Source organism: Neodothiora populina (genome assembly GCF_041146345.1).
Source record: "Neodothiora populina strain CPC 39397 chromosome Unknown canker_contig_5, whole genome shotgun sequence".
NCBI lineage: Eukaryota > Fungi > Ascomycota > Dothideomycetes > Dothideales > Dothioraceae > Neodothiora > Neodothiora populina.
Window position 1 is genome coordinate 1,071,810 of NW_027191405.1, and position 18,810 is coordinate 1,090,619.

Sequence of the window (18,810 nt, forward strand, 5' to 3'; positions counted from 1 at the left end):
TGATATGTGGAAGCTGGCGATGATCAATAAAGCTACAGGTATCTTGAACGAGGTTCCTTCCTATTGTCAAGGTCCTGGATGGCTGGCGTGGAGTGAGTTGAGTGTACCTCGGAATTTAGAATTGGAAGGAGCGTTTCCAATTTGTATAATCCGAGATACCTTAGGTAGGTAGCTAGTGAGGTGGCAATGGAAAGTAAATTATGGGTCGACTTGTGCAATGTAGAAGCTTTCGCTGTGACTGCGCAACACTTTGACAATAGCAAGACTTAAGGTATTGTGTTATTTGTTTTTATAGAATGCGATTCGGCAATTCACGACTCACGATTCACGATTCACGCGTCTCTCGGAGCTGGCTACCTCACTCGCTTTATATGCCGACACGCTCTCAGGCCTTGTCAAAAGTCGTCGACAATAACCGCCAAGATCTGGGGATTGGTACAGTGGCCAGCTGTTTAGACTCCTGGTATCCTCTTCACGCCTACTACTGGCGAGACTTGTCGCGACCTGTACCTGTTTCTCCTAGCAAAGACCCCTCATAGACAGATCGAAGCTCCACCCCCGACTGTGCTCGTGCCTCCATGCTGTCATATGCCCGTATCTAACAGTTGGTAATATGGGCAGTTATGTTTCTTATACTACAAAGCCATCTATTTATTGCGAGCACCGTCCAGACTACCTTATAGTAAGTAAGGCCGCCCATTTGCACAAGAGTCGCTTGGTCTCGTGACTGCTTGCTGCCAGTAATGTTGCCTGCCCCTCATGAGTGCACTAGGTACGTCGCTGCAAACGGCAAACATGTGGCAAGAGAGGACTTGTCTCCGTCCTTGACGACCACAAAGTCAGAGTAATCGTTCTGATTCCACCACGCTATAGATGACTCGCAGACTAATAGACGTTCTGCATGACTATAATCGTATTCTCACTAGGTGTAGTGAGTCATAATATCCCGCCGACGCAGCTGCGCTCCCTCGCGAAGGAATACGACGCCACTGAATTGTGTAATCAAGTAAAGTCCCTCTGTGTATGGATAGTAAGGAGGTTGGGTCCGAGTGGCTAGTGTATATAGTCAAGGATCTCTCCCCTTCCTTAGGGTAAGGACAATGATACCTCACCAAAATACCCCAATATGCCTCCATATCCAACATAGCTCTCAAGCAATACAAAACAAAGTGTGAACAGTAAAGGCGCATGCGAGCGAAACACTCACCATAATCCTCACTACCACATTAATAGCCAACACTCACAAATGGCCAACCACTCGAACGAATCCAAGAAAACATACTTCAAGGTGTACCGTAGACGTGACAACTCTTCACCCTCAGCACCGAGAATGGTACATGATCTACGTATCGGTATACACAGCCTCGAGGTGACATTACCCGTGTAAGTATTGAAGAATCAACAAGGAAGATCCGTAGTGCGTAGAAAAAGAAAGATTCACTATCCATCGCGATCACAACATCATCAATCGAAGAGCGAGTCCATGATTGAGGTAAGGTAACCAGGCCTCGTGCTACAGTTCAACCTCGCTCCTAACGTCTAAACCACTACGCATCGACCGGGCGATGCGTTTTGGATCATGTACGAACGGGTCTAGCCTCTTTAGGCTAGACTCATAGCAATGTCGAGGACTACGGTCGAGATAAAGTAAGATGATGCCAATTCCTCATTCGAATTACATTCCCTGATTGTCTTGTTCTTGTTCTTCGTAACAAAAACTGTAAAATATCCTCATGAGTTTATGTTTATCACTATTCTTCCGTCTTTAGCATGATATGTCTAGGTAGCTACGAAAAAGTAGCTCGCTAGCTCTTTCTCTCCTTCTTTTACACGATACCGTACACTCTCCTTGCAATAAAGTAGCATATCATGCCGAATCCCAGCAGGCCACCGCACACACTCCAGAACCAGTTCAGGTTGTTGATGTCCTGGCCCGGGACGAGGAAATTACATCCAAAGATACCAGTGACAATGTTCATGGGCAGAACAATGGTACCTAGTACGGTCAATTTGCCCAAAACGTCGTTGGTTTGCTCGGCACGCTCGTTCATGCGTATGTTGATCTGGGCGAGGTAGTTGCTGTGTGCGCGAGATAACAGGCTGTGCAAGTTCTTATTAGCTTGCATGTTCCCCTTTGTACATGGCGGGGTTCGGGACTTACTTTTCGTAATGCGACAGATTGCTAGTCATGGTCACGATATGATCCTGGATATCGCCGAGGTACAAACCGATCTCACTCCTGGGAGCGACCTCCCAGTGTTCGTTACAGCGTTTGGCGAAGCCCTTGATGACATCGGCCTTGTTGCCGAGCAGACGGTATAAAGTCATGACTTTCTTTCTGCCCTCGCCCACTCGTCGCAACATGTCGCCGCCGTTGTCGCCGGCAGTCATCTCTCCGCCAGCATCAGAGCGGTCACTGCTGGCGTTCTTGTTCGCCTTTTCGTACTCGAGTTCCTTGGCCTTGCCGGACTTCTTGTGCTTCTCATCTGAGTTCTCCATGGGGGAATGTAGAGCAAGAATGGCACTGTCGATGTCGTCCACCTCGTCCTCGATCTGTTGTACCAATGGCGCGTAGACGTCAGTGATATCGTCGATTATGGCGTACGACATCCAATCCGCTGTAGGTGACATGTAGTCATTGAGTTGTCTGATACGACGTCTGACGTTGGCTGGATGAGGTGTCATGGAGAAATGGAACTGAAGAATGTGTTAGCCATCGAATCTGTGTCTGCGTGAAGCAACATGAAACTTACACTAATAACACCCTCCCGGAACACCACAACATACATGTTGACGGGCTCCATGTAGTCTTCACTGTCCTTGTCCTGCTCAAAACTACGGTAGTTGACAAAGTAATAGTGCTGGAACAACTCAACCTTCTCTCGAGGCTCCTGCATCAAGATATCCTCAGAGGTGAGCTGATGAATGCCGAACGCCTTGGACAATACTTTCATCTCCGTTTCCGTAGGACTCATGACGTCAAGCCACCAGGTCGGTCGCGGACCAAAGCGCTTCGGTTTGGATTCTTGCTCTTTCGGGGTCTGTGTTTGCGATTGTGCAGGAGTCTGCGATCCAGATGTCTCTCGAGTCTTGGATGTCTGAGGTCCATCGAATCTAGACTGTCGTCCTAGATCCGAAGCCGAAGGTTGGGTCATCAGGACCGTCCCTTCCTCATCATCACTGCTATCGCTCAACTCAGCAGGCTCAGGGAGGAAGAGCTCTCTGAAGTCGGAGCCGAATTCGGTGAGTTCGCTGATGACCCTGGTGTGCAGGGTTCCGTCGAAGGTTTCATTGAAATAGGTGAATCGGAAAGGCGCATCGTTCTCCTCTCTGTGCCAAGCAGGATTCTTGGGTCTCAAGCGCCCACTGACAAATATAGGTTCGCTGATCTTCTTGGCTCTGAGATGCTTCTCTTGCTGCCGCTCCTCCTTCTCTTCCAAACTCCACTCTTCGAGGACTTCGAGGTCCGGCCATCTACGTCTCCTGCGTCGGCGATCCCGCGGTCCCGTGCTTTCATCCGGTCTCCGGAAGTCCTCCTCTTCGCCAATGACCGACATATCGCCAGGATAGCAGACATCGTTCTCGGCAGGGTTTGCGAGCGTGTGCCTACGACCGTCGCCCCGCGGCGAAGACGAGGTGCTCCTGAACGCCTCACTAGACATGTCTCTGTCGATGTCGATGACGGTGTCGCGATGCCCACCTGGAGATCGACCGTTGGAGAATTGTTCGGCAATCATGACATCGTCCAGCGTGCCCATCTTGGGCGATCCAGGCACAGAAGGGGGTTGTTGACGTCAAAATCCTCATCTTCGGAGCTCGAGTAACGGAGTCCGCTTTCCATCTTGCCCCTTCTGCTCGAGTTCATCGACATTGGCGAAGCCTTGCGCCTGGTTCCATAGTTGTTCTTGTGCGATGAATTGGTTCGGTTGGTGCTAGGTCGATCGCGGTCGCGGTGTGCGTTCGACATGAGAGGTGTCCGATCGGTGATTGCCTCCTCGTTGTCATCGTCGCTGTCAGACATTCTGCGGGGACGCATGGCGCGAGACTTGATGGGACTCGAGGCGAGCAGTGAGTTGCTACGACCAGCACGGTGCGCACTCTGGCGAGAGCTGAAGGGGGTACTGCCGCCGCGAGAAGCGAACATACTCTCCTTGATGCTTTGGCGACGGGTGCGTATGGGCTGCTGCTCTCTGTGATCCAGCAGCGCCTCGCTCTCCAGGCTGGTGTTGCTCCGCGCAGCAGACTTCAAGCGGTAGAAGCTGGTCTGGGTGGCCGAGGGGCGATTCACTTCGAGGAGACTGGGACGCTCGTCCCGCTCTATTTCAGTATTGGTGTCTTCCGAGGGGGCAATGAAGCTCTGTCTCCTGTTGCGTCTCTTCTTCCCTGCCCGATGGCGCTTTTTCTTTGCAGGAGCGACATCTGCACCCTGTAGCCGTGCGTTTGCCGCAGCATTGTGAGATTGTGCATGGTGTTGAGTTCGCGAAGATGACGGTGCATTGGAACCAGCGGCGGCGGCGTACGAGACGCGGCTGGAGGAACTGCTGGGAGCAGCCATTGAGTCGGAGCCGGCGACTTTGGACAAGTCTGTCCGCGGATCCATTATGTTGCAAAGTCCAGACAGATGACTGACACCAATGGCTGGCACGAGTTTGGCGTACGTCGGTGGTGGGACAAATTACCTATGATCTGAATGGCGTTCGAACCAAGAAAAAGCCGCAAGCCTCTTAGTGCAAAAGCAAAGCCGGACCAGGTCGAGGTTGTTGAATTAAGGTACTGTACGGCTAATGGGAAAAAGGCAATCCAGGATCCCAGATGCAGGAGACTGTCGATGATGCGTCAATGGCGTTGCATCCGTCTCCACTCGGGCCAATTGACCAATCCCCAGATTGCGGGGTGGGGGTTTGTGCTTTTGCACAATACAGTGTCACGGCACTGAACACTAAACAAGTCACCGTCCTGTAGCTGGCTGGAAAGACGCCCAGGCTGGTCTCAATTGAAAAGCTATCACTATGTACATTGCTCGTTACCCACACGTCAGCTAGTGAATGCGGCCACACAGCCAAAAGCATTGCAGCACATCGTCCCATATACAAGAAAAGGAATGTGGGGTCGTCTTCGACCATGACACGTCTTCCGCCCGCCCTTAGCTTACAGACGACTGAGCCCGGCAATCTCACGAGGAGCGTGGTAGTTGGGAACCTTCATGTCCAGTGCACTTCCGCTGTAGCCAAGATCTTCTGCTACGAGCATTGCACACTTCTCTCCGATCAGGAGCGCCGAGCTGTAGGCTACACACAGGTTTAGCGACACATCAACCCGCGCTGCTGCTTGATGGTGACTTACTGTTGCAACCGACGTTGTCGCCCAGAATACTGAGGTCTGCCACACGGAGCTGCTTGACACCATGGACACGGAGACGTTCATCGAGCACGCTGTTTCTGTTAGCCCAAGTCTTTCTTGGCAGTGTCAGTCCATCGCTTGGTACATACCCGTGCTTGCAATAGCTGTTGCCCTCCTTTGGTGCCATTGAGCAAGTTCCGAGCGAGTGCCACGTCGTCTCTACGTGACGTTTGACCCATTCCTCGACGCAGGCGATATCCTCGTTAGTGTACTCAAGATCCTCGCGGATCTCCTGTTTGTTCGAATTGAGGAAGCTGGCTTGAGGTGCTTTGCCTGGTTCAACGGCCGTGGTCCAACTACCATGCTGAATGTTGGCCGTAATGTGGTCAGGACCCGCATATGCGTTCGTCGTGGCGATATCCATGTCGAGCGCGCGTGCTGGCGAATCATAACGATAGAAGGGATGCATGCCGGTGACTTCTCCGGCGTATGCGTCCATCCGCCTCGCCGTCTCGCGAGACTTGATGTATCCCCAAACCATAGGAGCCATGTCACGCTTGTCGTTCATGAAGCCGGCGTCAAAGTCCGGGGCATCATAAGCGCTCGGGGAAGTGATGTGTGTGAATCCACGTGAGAAAGGATACTCGAGGAAATGGAACCTGTGAACGATCAGATATTGCTGCAGCTCGCAGCGACAATCTACACTGGACTTACATTGTAAAGAACTTTCCAGGAGGCATGCTGCAACCTCATCAGCGAACGGCTTCTTCAAGTCGGGATTGTTTACTTACTGCATGTGGTCACCGAACCAACCTGCTATGACCGAGTAATGCATAACTGGCTTATCAGGCTTGTTCTTAAAGTAAGAGTCCCAACCAGATCGGAACTCTTTGCATGGCCAACTGTCCATTTGCTTGAGTTCCTCCTCGGTGGGCCGGATCTTTACGCCAGCCTCGATTCCACTGGACGAAACGTAAGCAGCAATTTCTTCCCAGGTTCACCATGATTTACTTACTTGGTGGCGAGTGGGCCTGTACCGTTAATGTTCCACTGATCAAAGACCTTCTTCTGTACCGCAAGATCGCCACGGACGAAGTCGTCGAAAGACTCGACATGTGGCTTGGCACGGTATGTGGAGAAAGTAAGGTAGTGATCCTGGAAGTTGAGACCTACACCAGGCAGATCAATGATTGGCTTCACGCCAACATCTCGGAGCTTCTTGGGGTCACCTGGGACAGGTTGTTAGAATCATTACATGAACTACATGAACGAGGTAGACATTGCAACATACCGATTCCAGAGCGCTGGAGGATCAAAGGCGAGCTCAGAGTACCGCCACTGACAATGATTTCCTTGCGAGCTCTGTAGATCTTCGAGCCATCCTGGCCGGGGGACAGAGGCTTAGTCGGGACGACTTTGACACCGACTGCCTTGCCATTCTCTAGTATTACCTTCTCGACCTTAGTGTTGCAAACAAGGTGGAGATTCTGATGATATGCCCTGGTGGAATGGATGTATCCATGCGCCGAGTCTGATCGACGACCAGTGTCGCTTGCGATAGTTAGCAATGCCCGGACAATCTGGGTGGACTCGAATGACCAACCGATTGATCCACTTCAACCAGTGTTCAGCTCCATGACCGGTTACCCTTACTTGATTAGCAATGTGACGAAGCATACGACTCGAGTAGACATACAAATCCTGGAGATCATCGGTGACTGGAACGCCCTGGGACTCAACCGCACGCAGGAAATCTTGCTACTTTTGGTAAGGTTCATGGCTTCTTATGCTCGACAATTTCAAGGCTTACCATGATGGGATAAGTGTAATTACTTGACTTCAATCAGCGACTGGTAAGAATCAGAGTGGGAAGGGATGACATACCCAAAAGAGACCTTGATGGGTCCCTCGAATCCGTGAATGTCACGGTTGTTACACGCTCTCTGGTACGTCTCGTGCTTCCTCATGAGGGGAATAAGTTCCTTAGTGGTCCACCCCTTCGCTTGCAGATCATCGTAGTCTGATGCAGAGGCACGAGTGTACATCTACGATTGTTTCGTCAACAGAAGTTGGTCCAGCTAGTGCAGTATTGCTTACCATGAAATTGATACTGCTGCCGCCACCTAAGATGTGGGCACATGGTACAACTGCACGACGACCAGCAAGGAATTCAGAAGGACGCGAGTAGTAAAACGAAGCTGTCTTGCTGTCCAACTTCATGTTTCTACAATCTTCTCATCAGCATCTAGTTTTACTGTTCTCGATAGGCACGGATGAGGAGGAGCACGGACTTGGGATAAATTCCAGGACGATAGACCCATGGGTTGTTCAAGTTGCTTTCTCCAGCTTCAATGAGTATCACTTGCAGGTTATGGTCCAGGTTTGCCAGCCTCCCAGCAACGACACATCTAGTCCACGTCAACAAAGCTATCTATACGCCGTACAAGAGACCGGACTTGAGCGTACCCACAACTACCACCACCACACACGATGATATCGACCTCGTCAGGAACTACCATTATTGCGATATGATGATTGAAAAGTCAAGAATATCAGGTCTACCAGGAAAAGACCTTGGGTTGCTCTTCACATGGGATCACACCATGTAAATGCATTTATAGCATCCACACCCCTCATAGGACCCTTTACCTGTAAAGTGAATTGAAGCATCAAACCCCCTCATGAGAGCCCCGCACAGCTGACGATCGGGGACATGGCTATAGCTGCACTATCCCACGGTGTTTCATGCTGACTCGTCACATACATGAAGTACCTTCGTGAGGGGCAGAGAACGAACGACGACAGAGTTCTGTGCCTCATTTGTCTCCTAGGGATCCCCGGTTTAACAGCAACGAAAAGTCTTGTTCCACACTGGCAACAATGCCAGTATGGTATGGATGCTGATGCTTCAGTACCGAAAAAATTTGCGTGCCTCCCGTCAGGGACGAAGAGTTGTCCATTCATGACGAGCAGTATCACCTCTCGAACTCCCACAGCTGACATCGCACCTAGAGCAGAGACTCCAAGGTATTGGTCTTGCATTGTCTCCCCAAAGCCCCACGTAACTACACATTGCTGATCAAAGTATGCGAGCGCTTACGCGGTGGATGAGGAGAACCTTGCAACGTCGCCAATCTACAGCCCCGCTTCATCTAAAAGCTCAAGCTGAAAGTGAGATGTATAGATTGTCGAGGAGCCTGAATGCGGAAAACGTTACCGAATGCGAATTGCTAGCCTTCGATCTTCATTGCCTGCTGTTGGGGAAGTAGCTCCTTAGGTGAACAGTACCAATCGGTAGCAAGTAGATTGACATGCAAGCGTAAAGAACCCTTCATGCGTGGGTTCTCCATCGAAGGCGCATCAAGCGAGGGATCTTGCAGTGCATGCTCACCTACTGTGATCCAGGGTCGACCTCGTGTAGAGTACAGAAGTCGACCTTGGCCGTTGTGTTAGTGGGTGTTTCCTGGGCAGAGACACCTATTCATGTACCTTACAGCGTCCGCAGCACTGCATTAGTGGATGTGGGGTAAGGATAATAGCGTGGGAAAGGGCGGGGAGAGCTTGGTAGTGCATCACGGCCGTAGAAACCCACTCCGAGCTAGACTTCACCTGATCCTGGGAAAAGCGGAAATGGAAATACATTGTGGTGACAGGGCTAAAGGGCTAAATACACTTCTAGCAAAAGCAAGGCAATGCAGGGCAGGAAGGTGTAAGGCTGTCCGAGCTTGCGGACCGGGAATGATATATCTTCGGAGCTTGGGCGTGACACGATGGCTTTTCTCGCTCCCAGTGAGATGAAGAAGTCAGCGTGCCTGGTGAAAGGAACACAGTTTGTGTTGGTCTAGGCACCGGAAAGATTCGATCATCAAGTACCGTATTGGGAGTGAACACAGTTCGTTTCTGAAGCCTAAGGCTATAAAAATAATGGGTGGTGAGTACAAGCGGGGATCCTAAATCCGGGGTATCTAACTGCACGCTGAGAGAAAGTAAGGTAAACATACGAAAAACGTGGGCAGCAAACCATGAAAGGATTTACCACGTCATTGTCGAAGAAGGCTAAGAATGGGAGGCTCTGGCAGTGCTCGGCATCTGGTCCATGTCCGCCCACTCCCTTGACAGCTCTTCTCGCACACCTGCGCACCAGACGCGGATGGCGTTCTCGAACCGGATCCACGCCTCTTCGGAGTCTCCGTGCACGACCTCGAGTGCATCAAAGTCTAATTTGATCTCCCAGCGAAGTTCAGAGGCTTTTGCCCAGTAACGCAGGTTCTCCGCACAGCGGTAGGGTTTTGCGAGATCGACATAGAAAGTTGTAATAGCACCAAATGGCCGTTTGGATCTGCGAACCATTTCGTTGTGGAGAGTGACCAGTCGCAGTCCTTTAGACAGAGCTATCAGAAATTCAGAAGGGTAGGATGTCGTGTCTTCCCATGGTGGTAGCGGAGACGGGTTCGGATCAAAGGAATTGAGGAAGAGCCATTCTCTTTCCCGCTCTCTACCAGTCCAGTCTCCATCACGCCATGGTGATTTTTGAATGCGCTCCAATTCTACGGCTTCCTGCTCTTCCTCCATAGACAACAACTCATGGATGCCTTGCACCCAAGCAGTGATACCATCGTGCTCTTCTGCTCTCATACCACCACGGAATCCGCGAGAAGCCATACGTTTGAGGATGTCGAGGACCTGGTACAGATCTGATCGAATCTGCCGCTCCGGGCGTATAGCGTACAAGTCCTGCGGGTGGGTATGTGTAATGTAATACGTCCGGGCCTGACGTATGGCTAAGGTAACGTTATCAAGAACGTGCAAGCCTTGAAGCTCGTGACGGCTATGTGTTACAGATTGACCGTCACCTTCTACACTTGTTTCGGCGACATGAATTTCTGGCAATTTGGCGTCGTTGTCTCGTCTGGCATTTTCCAAAGCCTTCTGGGCTCTATCCAGTGCTTCCCGCAGCTGACGTCGAAGCAGGGCCACGTCTGGCAGTGGCTCGGTGACAGGCTCCTTGTAACGATAAGTTGAGACTGCAGGTGGCGCCATGATCTCCGATGCATTTTCCGAATCTTGCTCAGCGCCGGTCTCCTCTCCCTCTTTTGTAGCAGCAGATGACTTCGCTTTACGTTCCTTGGCCATCTGTGCACCTTTGCCGTCCAAGAGTCCAGTGCGAGCAAAGTAGTACTGCAATGCAGCTATGCTACCAAGGCACATGACGCTATCTCGGGCTCGAGCGGATTCGGCAAATTCAGTACCTTGTGGACGCATGAAACCATTGCGTCGGCGAGCATGGTTGTGGCCACCGTTGCAGCTACAGTCGGACGGATGTGACGAGTCGGAGAATGATCTACTAGACCGATCTGAAGAGACAGATGGAGACGTGGAAGAGATATCCAGCGGTGTGCAAGTGCACGAGATTTGTGAAGGCGATATGCTGGGCGACGACGATATTGGGCGGAGCTCCGGCGTCTTCGCATCAGTTGCCATCTTGGACGTGGTGTCACTGTCGCTGTAATGCTTTGATGTCTTTGATGTCTGACTCTGATGTGGTCCGGTCTCTGACCATATAGACACTCGGGGCGACACGAAAGGGCTCTGTTCGACTGTCCTTGGATGAGGTATCTTTGTTGAGTGTATTGCAAATGCTGAAGAATATTGGCGGTATTGCCCCATAATAATAATATGAGCTCAAGACACACGGACTGCCAGCAGCCGTAAGGCTGATAGGTTGGCTAAGAAATGACCACCTATGGTACGAAGTGTACACTCTACTCTATATCAGACTGCTAAGGGGCCGCCCTCAATTTCGTACCACTGGCGCCGCAAATCATACGCGTGACGCGCCGATGGCCGTATATCGCTTGCCGCGTCTTTGGCCAGTCGAGTCTTCGATTCATGATTCATACTACCTTAAAGGGCTAAAGTTGTCGGTTAGTCGGTCAGACGTATAGAGAGACATGGCTAAGGCACAATATCGCAAACCGATAGAGTTGTGCAAATTATGGCAATCTCAGGCGGACCGGCGATCATATATATTTCAATTAGGGACAGTTTCGATCAATAATGATTCATGGATTGTTTTGCCAAGCAAACAAAACAATACTCGTAACCGCTCCGGAGTTCCAGAAGCGGACCTCAAAGCTACTTCCAGGACACCAAGGGGAAGGGAGCTCGAGGCGAACTCGAGGCGAGGTAAGGCAACAAGGGTAAAGCATCGGTAAGGTAAGGTAAGCTGAGGTAGATAAAATAAGGTGCTGTAGACCTGTGCTTTCGCTGGCTGCAACAATGACGTTGAAGCTCCCTCACACTTCAAACAAGTAAACCTCTACATCATTAGGTGCAGTTATAGCTGAAGACCTTATCGCAATCTACCTTGAATTCCTCGAAAGAACGTCTAGCAGTGCCATTACTATTCGACCAAGTGAATTTAGAAATCGTACACTGTCCGCCCTCTGAAGATCACGGGAGTAAACCGTACTTCAGTCCTCAACATGTCAAGTCGAGTAAGCACAGTCCCCTGCTCGCTTTGCTTTGATATGGATCATCGCTAACAGACAATGGTTACAGATCAGCTTTAAAGTCGAAGGTGCGACATCATAAAAGCCACGTTTTGTGAAATCTATCTAATCAATATGACTGACGAAATCAGGCCTAGTGCAGGTGGGTGACCTCAATATCCATGGATGTTTATTTATGCATCACGCTGACCAAGATGCATCAGGGCGTTAATTTCAGGTAATTGGCTTACGATGGCTACGCAAACTCTTGATTACTTCACTGACATATTCTCCGAAGAAGTTTCACTGTAAAGCAAGCAAGATCTTTGGGACTGACTGGACATGTTGAGAACGCCCCAGATAGCACTGTAAGAAAGTTGATTCGACGTCCACATAAGGAATACGAGGCTTCGGTGCTGACAATGCGGCCAAGGTCATTGGCGAAGCGCAAGGAAACAACGACGCTCTTCAAGAGCTCGTCAGCCATCTCAATAGGGGACCTCCAGCCGCCAGCGTGAAGAAAGTTGACGTGAAGAACATTGATTCGAAAGATGGCGAGACGAATTTTACTCAGTAGTAGGTATCGCAGAACTGTGGGACTAGAGCTGCCTCTGAGGGCTTCTAACCTGGTCGCCACCCAAGCGTTTTTGTCAAAACACAATAGAAGAACCGTCATCCATATTATGCTGTCGCTACATTTGACCAAGATCATGCACTCTTCGTGCTCTTCATTTGATCATAAAAGCGCGCCGGATAAAATCGCGATTGATGGCACGCAAAAAAGATGCAAACTACAGTGCGACGATAATTTCCCGCTTCATGGCAAGGTCATGGATAGAGTAATCGAAATTCAACACCTCCGGAGGAAGCAATAAGGTATGTTCCCGGCTTGCATGGTGCAAGTGTTTAGGTCCTAACAGCAGGGAATAATGGAAATAACACAGGAAGGATCTAGAGTTAGTCATGTGGTCAGCAGTCCGAGGGAGCTGAGGAGTACAGTACAATGGAGGATGCCAAGGTCAGTCATCCCAAATCTCATTCCCAATTCCGAATTTGTAGATGCAGCAAGCTTGGCTACGTTATACAGTCAAACAACAACACAGGTTCAACGACAAAAAGGACAGAAGAAAAATGGAGCAGATGAGTCGAACTCTTCTATCATATCTCCTCTTCCGAGAAATCTCCCAGCAATCTCCCAGCAATCTCCCAGCAATCTCCCAGCAATCTCCCAGCAATGTCCGAAGATATTGCTTCACTGTGAAAGTGAACGGCACCCCTGAGCTCAATCATCCCGAATCCTTCCCTAAACAAATTCGTGGATTTGACTCACCGACTGGGGGCGTGACTGAACGCTCCATACAAGCTCGTCTTTCCTCCCTTTGCTTACCTAGTTTGCATCACGATGATACGACGTTGGCGAGAAGACACAGTTCTCTTTCTGGGGCTCCCTCAGGAGTGCAACACGGGCTGACCCGAGAAAGCTCCTTAGTGTAGCCATGATAAATCTGATCCACTGCTATTTAATGGTAGAGCTGTGTATGTCGTTTTGGTGATTTCTTTCCTGTCTATAGCATTAATCATATATCATATTCCTCGGAATACGAAGTCAAAGAACAATACGCCTGCACATTGACAGAGGCAATTGAAAAAGAAGCACTTCATACACATCAATGTACGCCAGGAAAGCTGTCGCATGTACCAAACCTTTATACCGTAAGGCGGTATTACTTAGCAGCCATGCTTCCCTGAGGACAGCAAGTTGGACAGTGTGCTCCAGGTCATTCCACACTACCAACGTGTGCAGCCTCAAGGGAGTCTTCCCAGTCCTGTCAGAACAGCCACACATCAGAAAGACTGATCCTGCATGGCCACACCCAATGTAAGCAAGAATGGGGGCGAACTGTGACGTACGTCAGACTGATGGCCCTCACCAGCTATACGAAGGAGCAAATGGAAGCAGTCATCGTCGCACATCGAGATGCAAAGACTTGGTCTGACTGGACGGCCCTTGCAACCATCAGGACGCTGAGATGGGGAATGGATCTGGCCACGGGATACAAGCATGATAATGCGGTGGCGCTTGGCAACAAAGATCCAGCCAAAGCCAATCGACGATATGCCATGACGGAGAGGAAATACATGATCAGAAATATCTTCCTGGAGTCGGTGGCTGGAGTCCCTGGCATGGTGGCGGGCATGCTTCGCCACTTGCGATCACTAAGGAGGATGGAGAGAGACAATGGCTGGATCGAGACGCTCCTGGAGGAGTCGTACAACGAACGAATGCATCTCCTCACCTTCCTGCAGATGGCGCAACCTGGGTGGTTCATGAAGATCATGGTTCTTGGGCGAGTAGCAACGACCAAAATCCAAATGGCGAATCACGCTGACAATATCCGGACAGCGCCCAAGGAGTGTTTTTCAATGCCATGTTCGTAGCCTACCTACTGTCCCCAAAAACATGTCATCGTTTTGTAGGCTATCTCGAAGAGGAGGCAGTTTTGACTTACACGAGAGAGATTGCCGATCTTGATGCAGGCAGACTGCCTCAATGGGAAAAGCTGCCAGCGCCGGAGATTGCAGTCAATTATTGGAAAATGCCAGAAGGGCACAGGACGATGCGAGATCTGTTGCTTTACATGTAAGTCATGTTCGACATGTTCCTTATCGACATGTGCTGATCGTCCATTGCAGCCGGGCGGACGAAAGCAAACACCGCGAGGTGAATCACACTCTAGGAAATCTGCAGCAGGACGATCCGAATCCTTACGTTTCAACGTATGTATAGCTCGAGCGTTTGCGCCATACGACAAGCGACCGCTGACCAAACATAGATACAAAGATGCCAGTGGACCACACCCAACCAAGGGTCTGGAACATCCACAGCCGACTGGATGGACTCGCGATGTTTTGTGATAGCATACATTTAGCAAGTCTAGGACACCTTCTCCTCTTTGGCGTTGCAGATTGAGGTCCGCGAGTTTTTCGAGACGATGGGGAACATGTACAGTAACAGTACCTTATCATTCTTTGAAAGCATGTGTGAAACATATTTCAAACTCCAGAATCGCGGGCGAATGGCAGTCCATATGTCTACGACGGATGCAACGTGCGGACTTGACGTACAATTTCGGTAGTTCCCAAATAAGAGCAGTCCCCATATTATAAGCCATCAAGGTCAATGCAAGAGTCGTCATGATCTCGCGCGTGCAAGTAATAAGATTGACGATAATAAACATGAGGCGGCGACAAGAGTTGAAAATACGACGCGAGGAGCCAAGGAGAGGCTCCTGCTCCACATATGCTCCAGAGCCGCCCCTGCTAAGACACAGAGCGTACCCTGATGTAGCTCAACAATGAACATCCGTCTTCGAAGTTGCCTCTGCACTTATCGTGATGAAGACCAGACATGCGTAGAGTTGGGCGGACTTGAAGCTGTCAAGGTAGAATATACCCTCATCTGTGAACAGGTGACAAACAACGCAAAAGGCATCAGCGAAGGAGAAATAAACAAATACATCGCCGGCTACACTAAGAATGCGGATGCGGCATCTTGTCTGCACAATACCCGTTTTCGCAAGACTTACACGACTCACTAGCACACGCTCAATCATACTCTGCGCACTTTCAATTGCTTAGGAATTGAGAGCTGTGCTGTACATCAAAAGCACTTGGCCATGGTTACAGCTTTCGTGGTGACACAATGAGCGACCAGTCATCAATCATCAGTATAAGCGAGAGAATGGCTGCCTCGGATACTGACGATGGACAAGAAATATACGAACACATCGACACGCGAAAGTACTTGTTTCTTCAAAATGATGGGCTCCAGCCTATGGATCTTATTTCTGATCAACAACAAACAAACCATGCATTCGGATTTCCAACACGCGAAGCTACTCCGCTCGCGAACGTGAATCGTCGTCTGTCCGACGACACATACAACCACTCGAGTGATAGCAGCAACACCAGTGGTAACAGTGCCGATGGTGATGACGAAGGAGAGATTGCTGCGGCTGCTGCTGCTGCAATTGCAAATAGCGACTACGATGTATATAGCAGAGGGGACAATTATGGTTACGGCTGCGCCCCTGTGTCACGACCTGCATCCATATTCTCTCTCTCACGAGTTTCCTTCACCAGCCAGCTCGCAGAACTCACATCCATCAAGCTGCCCAGCGCTGTCTCGCTTTCCAACAAGATAGCATCCATGGCCACGTCCACTGCTGCAGCCAGGGCTTTGTCTGAGTCGGCAGAATCTATTCAGCTGTGGATCCGCAATGCACTCAAGGTGTTGCAGGGTCTCCAAGCCGATGACGATGTCGAGTGGGCAGCAGCTGCAGGTAGAGAGGGCCTGGACGATGTTGACAAGGCCATCAATCGTTTCGAAAGAGTCATCAAAGTCTACATATTCTCCGTCGATGAGCTACAATCACGAGACGACATTTCCGTTCTGCCGAAGTCAGATCTCACCCGAAACGTGGCAGAGATGGAGGCCGTCTTGATAGAGTGGCAGAGGATCAAAGACGGCCTCGACAAGATCAAAGAGCAGGTTGAAATAGCGATGGAGTGGGAAGAACTCTGGAATCATGTTTTAGGCGCGGGCATTGGCCAAGAAATGGACGAATTGGCCCGCTTGGTGTTCGAAATGGAGGAGAAACGACATCGCTCTGCTGCCTTCGACCCTGCCGATGAGACGACGTCTGCCATCGATCTCGACGACCTCAACACAATAGCAGAGGAGTCTCCGGGCGCCATGAGGATGGCGTCAAATCTGCAGCGCGGACACTCATCGACAGCCGCCATGTCTCCCTCACCAACACTGGGAAATATGGAGGATGGTCTTCTTGCACTCTTTGCCCGCATGCAGCCACTGCGCGCCTCGCTTGATTTCCTCCCCATGCGCCTTTCCGTCTTTCATCAAAGAGGAAATCCGATATTCCCCTCTGCCTGTGCGATACTGGAGTCGAGAAGAGACATGCTCGAGGTACAATGGAAAAGGCTCGAATCAGACGCGGAAGCGCTGCGACGCGAGCTAGGCGAAGATCGCTGGCTGCTTGTCTTCCGTAATGCCGGCCGACAAGCTCTCAAGATGTGCGAGTCCGTCTCGCGTACCATGGATAAGCTCAGACTCGCAGTGCTCAACAGGGAACAGCACATTGACGCCCCGGGCTTGGCTAGAAAAATTGAAAGCTACGAGGCTAAGAAGACACACTATGCGCCAGCGATAGAACGTGTTCTGGCCATTGTTGACAGAGGTGTCAAGGATCGCCTCACCGTCAACGGAGAAATTCTAGGTCTGCAGTCAGACATGAAACGCAGGTGGTTGTCCCTACAGAGTGAAATGCGAGAGCTCGACACCACCCTCACCGAAATGAACGTGAGCACGAGGAACCAACAACTGCGAGATTCTATTAGTACTATCTTGTCTTCTGAGCAGTCCTTGGTGAGCAGTTATGTTGAAACACCACGAAGCTCGTCGGCTTCGTCCGTGAGTGCACAGAGCAGCATGTACAATCACAACACGCCGAAAGTCCACAACAACAGCAACAGGCTCTTCAAGAGCTCGATACCTCGCAGGCTGTCGATATCACAGACCCGAAAGTCTAGCCATAGCCGGTCTCCTCTCACCCAGCCACTGAGACCATTTTCGCCGACCTTGACCCCTGTGCCGTTTTTGAGGCAGTTCAAGCCGCCTACTGACAAGCCTAGATGGAATGGATCTACGAGTACCAGGGGCTCGGGGATTGGTCTCAACTTCACTCCGCTATCTGCCACTGAACCGTCTCCATACAGTCAAAATGCTACACCTCGCAGAACCGTCACACCTAGCTCAGCGCCCTCGAAAATCCCTGCGCCCAGTCCAAACAGTCCTCGCGGTCGACCTGCAATGGCACGAGCAAAATCACCGACGACTCCCTCATCTGCGCGTTTCGCTCCTGTGGCGGCACTATCGAGTCCTTTACGATTACAGTCTCGAGCCTCGATGGACAACATCCGCCGAGCCAGCAATGGCAGGGCTACACCATCGTCCAGTTCATTGAACCCCCGTTCCATCACCGCACCTGTGCCCGCGCAACGGAGGGGCAGTCACCTGACCCAGAAACACGAAATTGAGCAGGAGAACAAGACACCTGCGAGAAAAGTCGCGAGAGCACCCAGTGCGTTGGCGGTACCTACTGGTAGAAAAAGTAACATGGCTACAGACAGAGGTGGCGCACGCAGCAGAGCTAGCGGTTCCACTGAGGATTTGAATAAACCGCGGTGGAGATGACATGGGACTACCCTGCTGAGCAAAACACGAGACCAAAACCCCTTCTAGTCTTGTCGTTGATTTCATTCTTTAGCAAGCAAAACACAAACAGGCTTGCACGAGTTTTTTGAAGGCGAAATGGCCTAAACTTTTATGAAATTGGTTTTGCGGACGAGGTGGACGGATGGGTTGGGTTCATCTGAGAATTGTTATTGTTTCTGGTTGTTTTTTGCATGGCGTATGGTTGATAGCCCGAGGCGTGCGGAGTAGGAAAGGAAGGGAGGGAGAAAGGAACATTTTCCGTTCTTGCACTTTTCAAGCCAAGGCTGGTGTGGGTCAACCCTGCGCAGGTAAGTCATCTTGATCCTTTCTTTGCAAGTATATCTGCTGTGCGGTGGGTCTTCGTTCTGGGTCGGTGTCTTTTCCTCTCTCGGGGGTCTTCTTCTCTCTCAGACTAGGGATCGGAGTCTTTAGGGAGTGCCTGTGTTCGGGCTATTGTTATACATGCGTTTGCGTGTGGGTGAAGGTGTGGGTGTTCAGGTGCGTGTGTCTATTGGTTCTTTGTTACCGCAGCAGCAGCAGCAGCAGCAGATATTGGGCATACCCCCATAAGCATTGTTAGAACTTTTTTCCTATCCTATTCCTTTTTCTTCCCTTTTGTAGCTAGATACCTCAGTTACACATACAAGAAAAGCTAGGCAGACACTGGTTGTCTGATGATATAAA

General features: G+C 50.5%; 6 protein-coding genes across 7 annotated transcripts; 2 read left to right on the forward strand and 4 right to left on the reverse strand.

Annotated features, from left to right (window-relative positions):
- Positions 1-1,826: 1,826 nt before the first annotated feature.
- Positions 1,827-3,662, reverse strand: AAFC00_005347 (uncharacterized protein; the record flags this gene model as incomplete). The annotated part of the gene is made up of 3 exons (XM_069345120.1): positions 1,827-2,100; positions 2,162-2,697; positions 2,754-3,662. The coding sequence occupies 3 exons, from the start codon at positions 3,660-3,662 to the stop codon at positions 1,827-1,829; spliced, it is 1,719 nt and encodes a 572-aa protein (XP_069202947.1).
- A 71-nt stretch (positions 3,663-3,733) lies between these two features.
- AAFC00_005348 (uncharacterized protein) lies at positions 3,734-4,600 on the reverse strand (the record flags this gene model as incomplete). Its single annotated transcript, XM_069345121.1, has 1 exon — positions 3,734-4,600. One exon carries the CDS (start codon positions 4,598-4,600, stop codon positions 3,734-3,736), a length of 867 nt encoding a protein of 288 aa, XP_069202948.1.
- Positions 4,601-5,148: 548 nt separating this feature from the next.
- AAFC00_005349 (uncharacterized protein) lies at positions 5,149-7,859 on the reverse strand (the record flags this gene model as incomplete). Its single annotated transcript, XM_069345122.1, has 14 exons — positions 5,149-5,288; positions 5,344-5,438; positions 5,490-5,999; positions 6,055-6,081; positions 6,132-6,302; positions 6,356-6,569; positions 6,632-6,891; positions 6,944-6,988; positions 7,037-7,098; positions 7,151-7,172; positions 7,225-7,385; positions 7,438-7,564; positions 7,632-7,748; positions 7,807-7,859. The coding sequence occupies 14 exons, from the start codon at positions 7,857-7,859 to the stop codon at positions 5,149-5,151; spliced, it is 2,004 nt and encodes a 667-aa protein (XP_069202949.1).
- A 1,537-nt stretch (positions 7,860-9,396) lies between these two features.
- On the reverse strand, positions 9,397-10,821 carry AAFC00_005350 (uncharacterized protein; the record flags this gene model as incomplete). The annotated part of the gene is made up of 1 exon (XM_069345123.1): positions 9,397-10,821. One exon carries the CDS (start codon positions 10,819-10,821, stop codon positions 9,397-9,399), a length of 1,425 nt encoding a protein of 474 aa, XP_069202950.1.
- A 2,680-nt stretch (positions 10,822-13,501) lies between these two features.
- On the forward strand, positions 13,502-14,747 carry AAFC00_005351 (uncharacterized protein; the record flags this gene model as incomplete). Its single annotated transcript, XM_069345124.1, has 5 exons — positions 13,502-13,710; positions 13,766-14,179; positions 14,236-14,472; positions 14,526-14,609; positions 14,666-14,747. 5 exons carry the CDS (start codon positions 13,502-13,504, stop codon positions 14,745-14,747), a joined length of 1,026 nt encoding a protein of 341 aa, XP_069202951.1.
- A 787-nt stretch (positions 14,748-15,534) lies between these two features.
- AAFC00_005352 (uncharacterized protein) lies at positions 15,535-18,105 on the forward strand (the record flags this gene model as incomplete). 2 transcript variants are annotated; one of them, XM_069345126.1, is made up of 1 exon in its annotated part: positions 15,535-18,105. In XM_069345126.1, the coding sequence occupies one exon, from the start codon at positions 15,535-15,537 to the stop codon at positions 18,103-18,105; it is 2,571 nt and encodes an 856-aa protein (XP_069202952.1). The 2 variants fall into 2 exon arrangements, with proteins under 2 accessions (XP_069202952.1, XP_069202953.1); XM_069345125.1 differs by having other exon boundaries at positions 16,042-18,105.
- Positions 18,106-18,810: the final 705 nt, after the last annotated feature.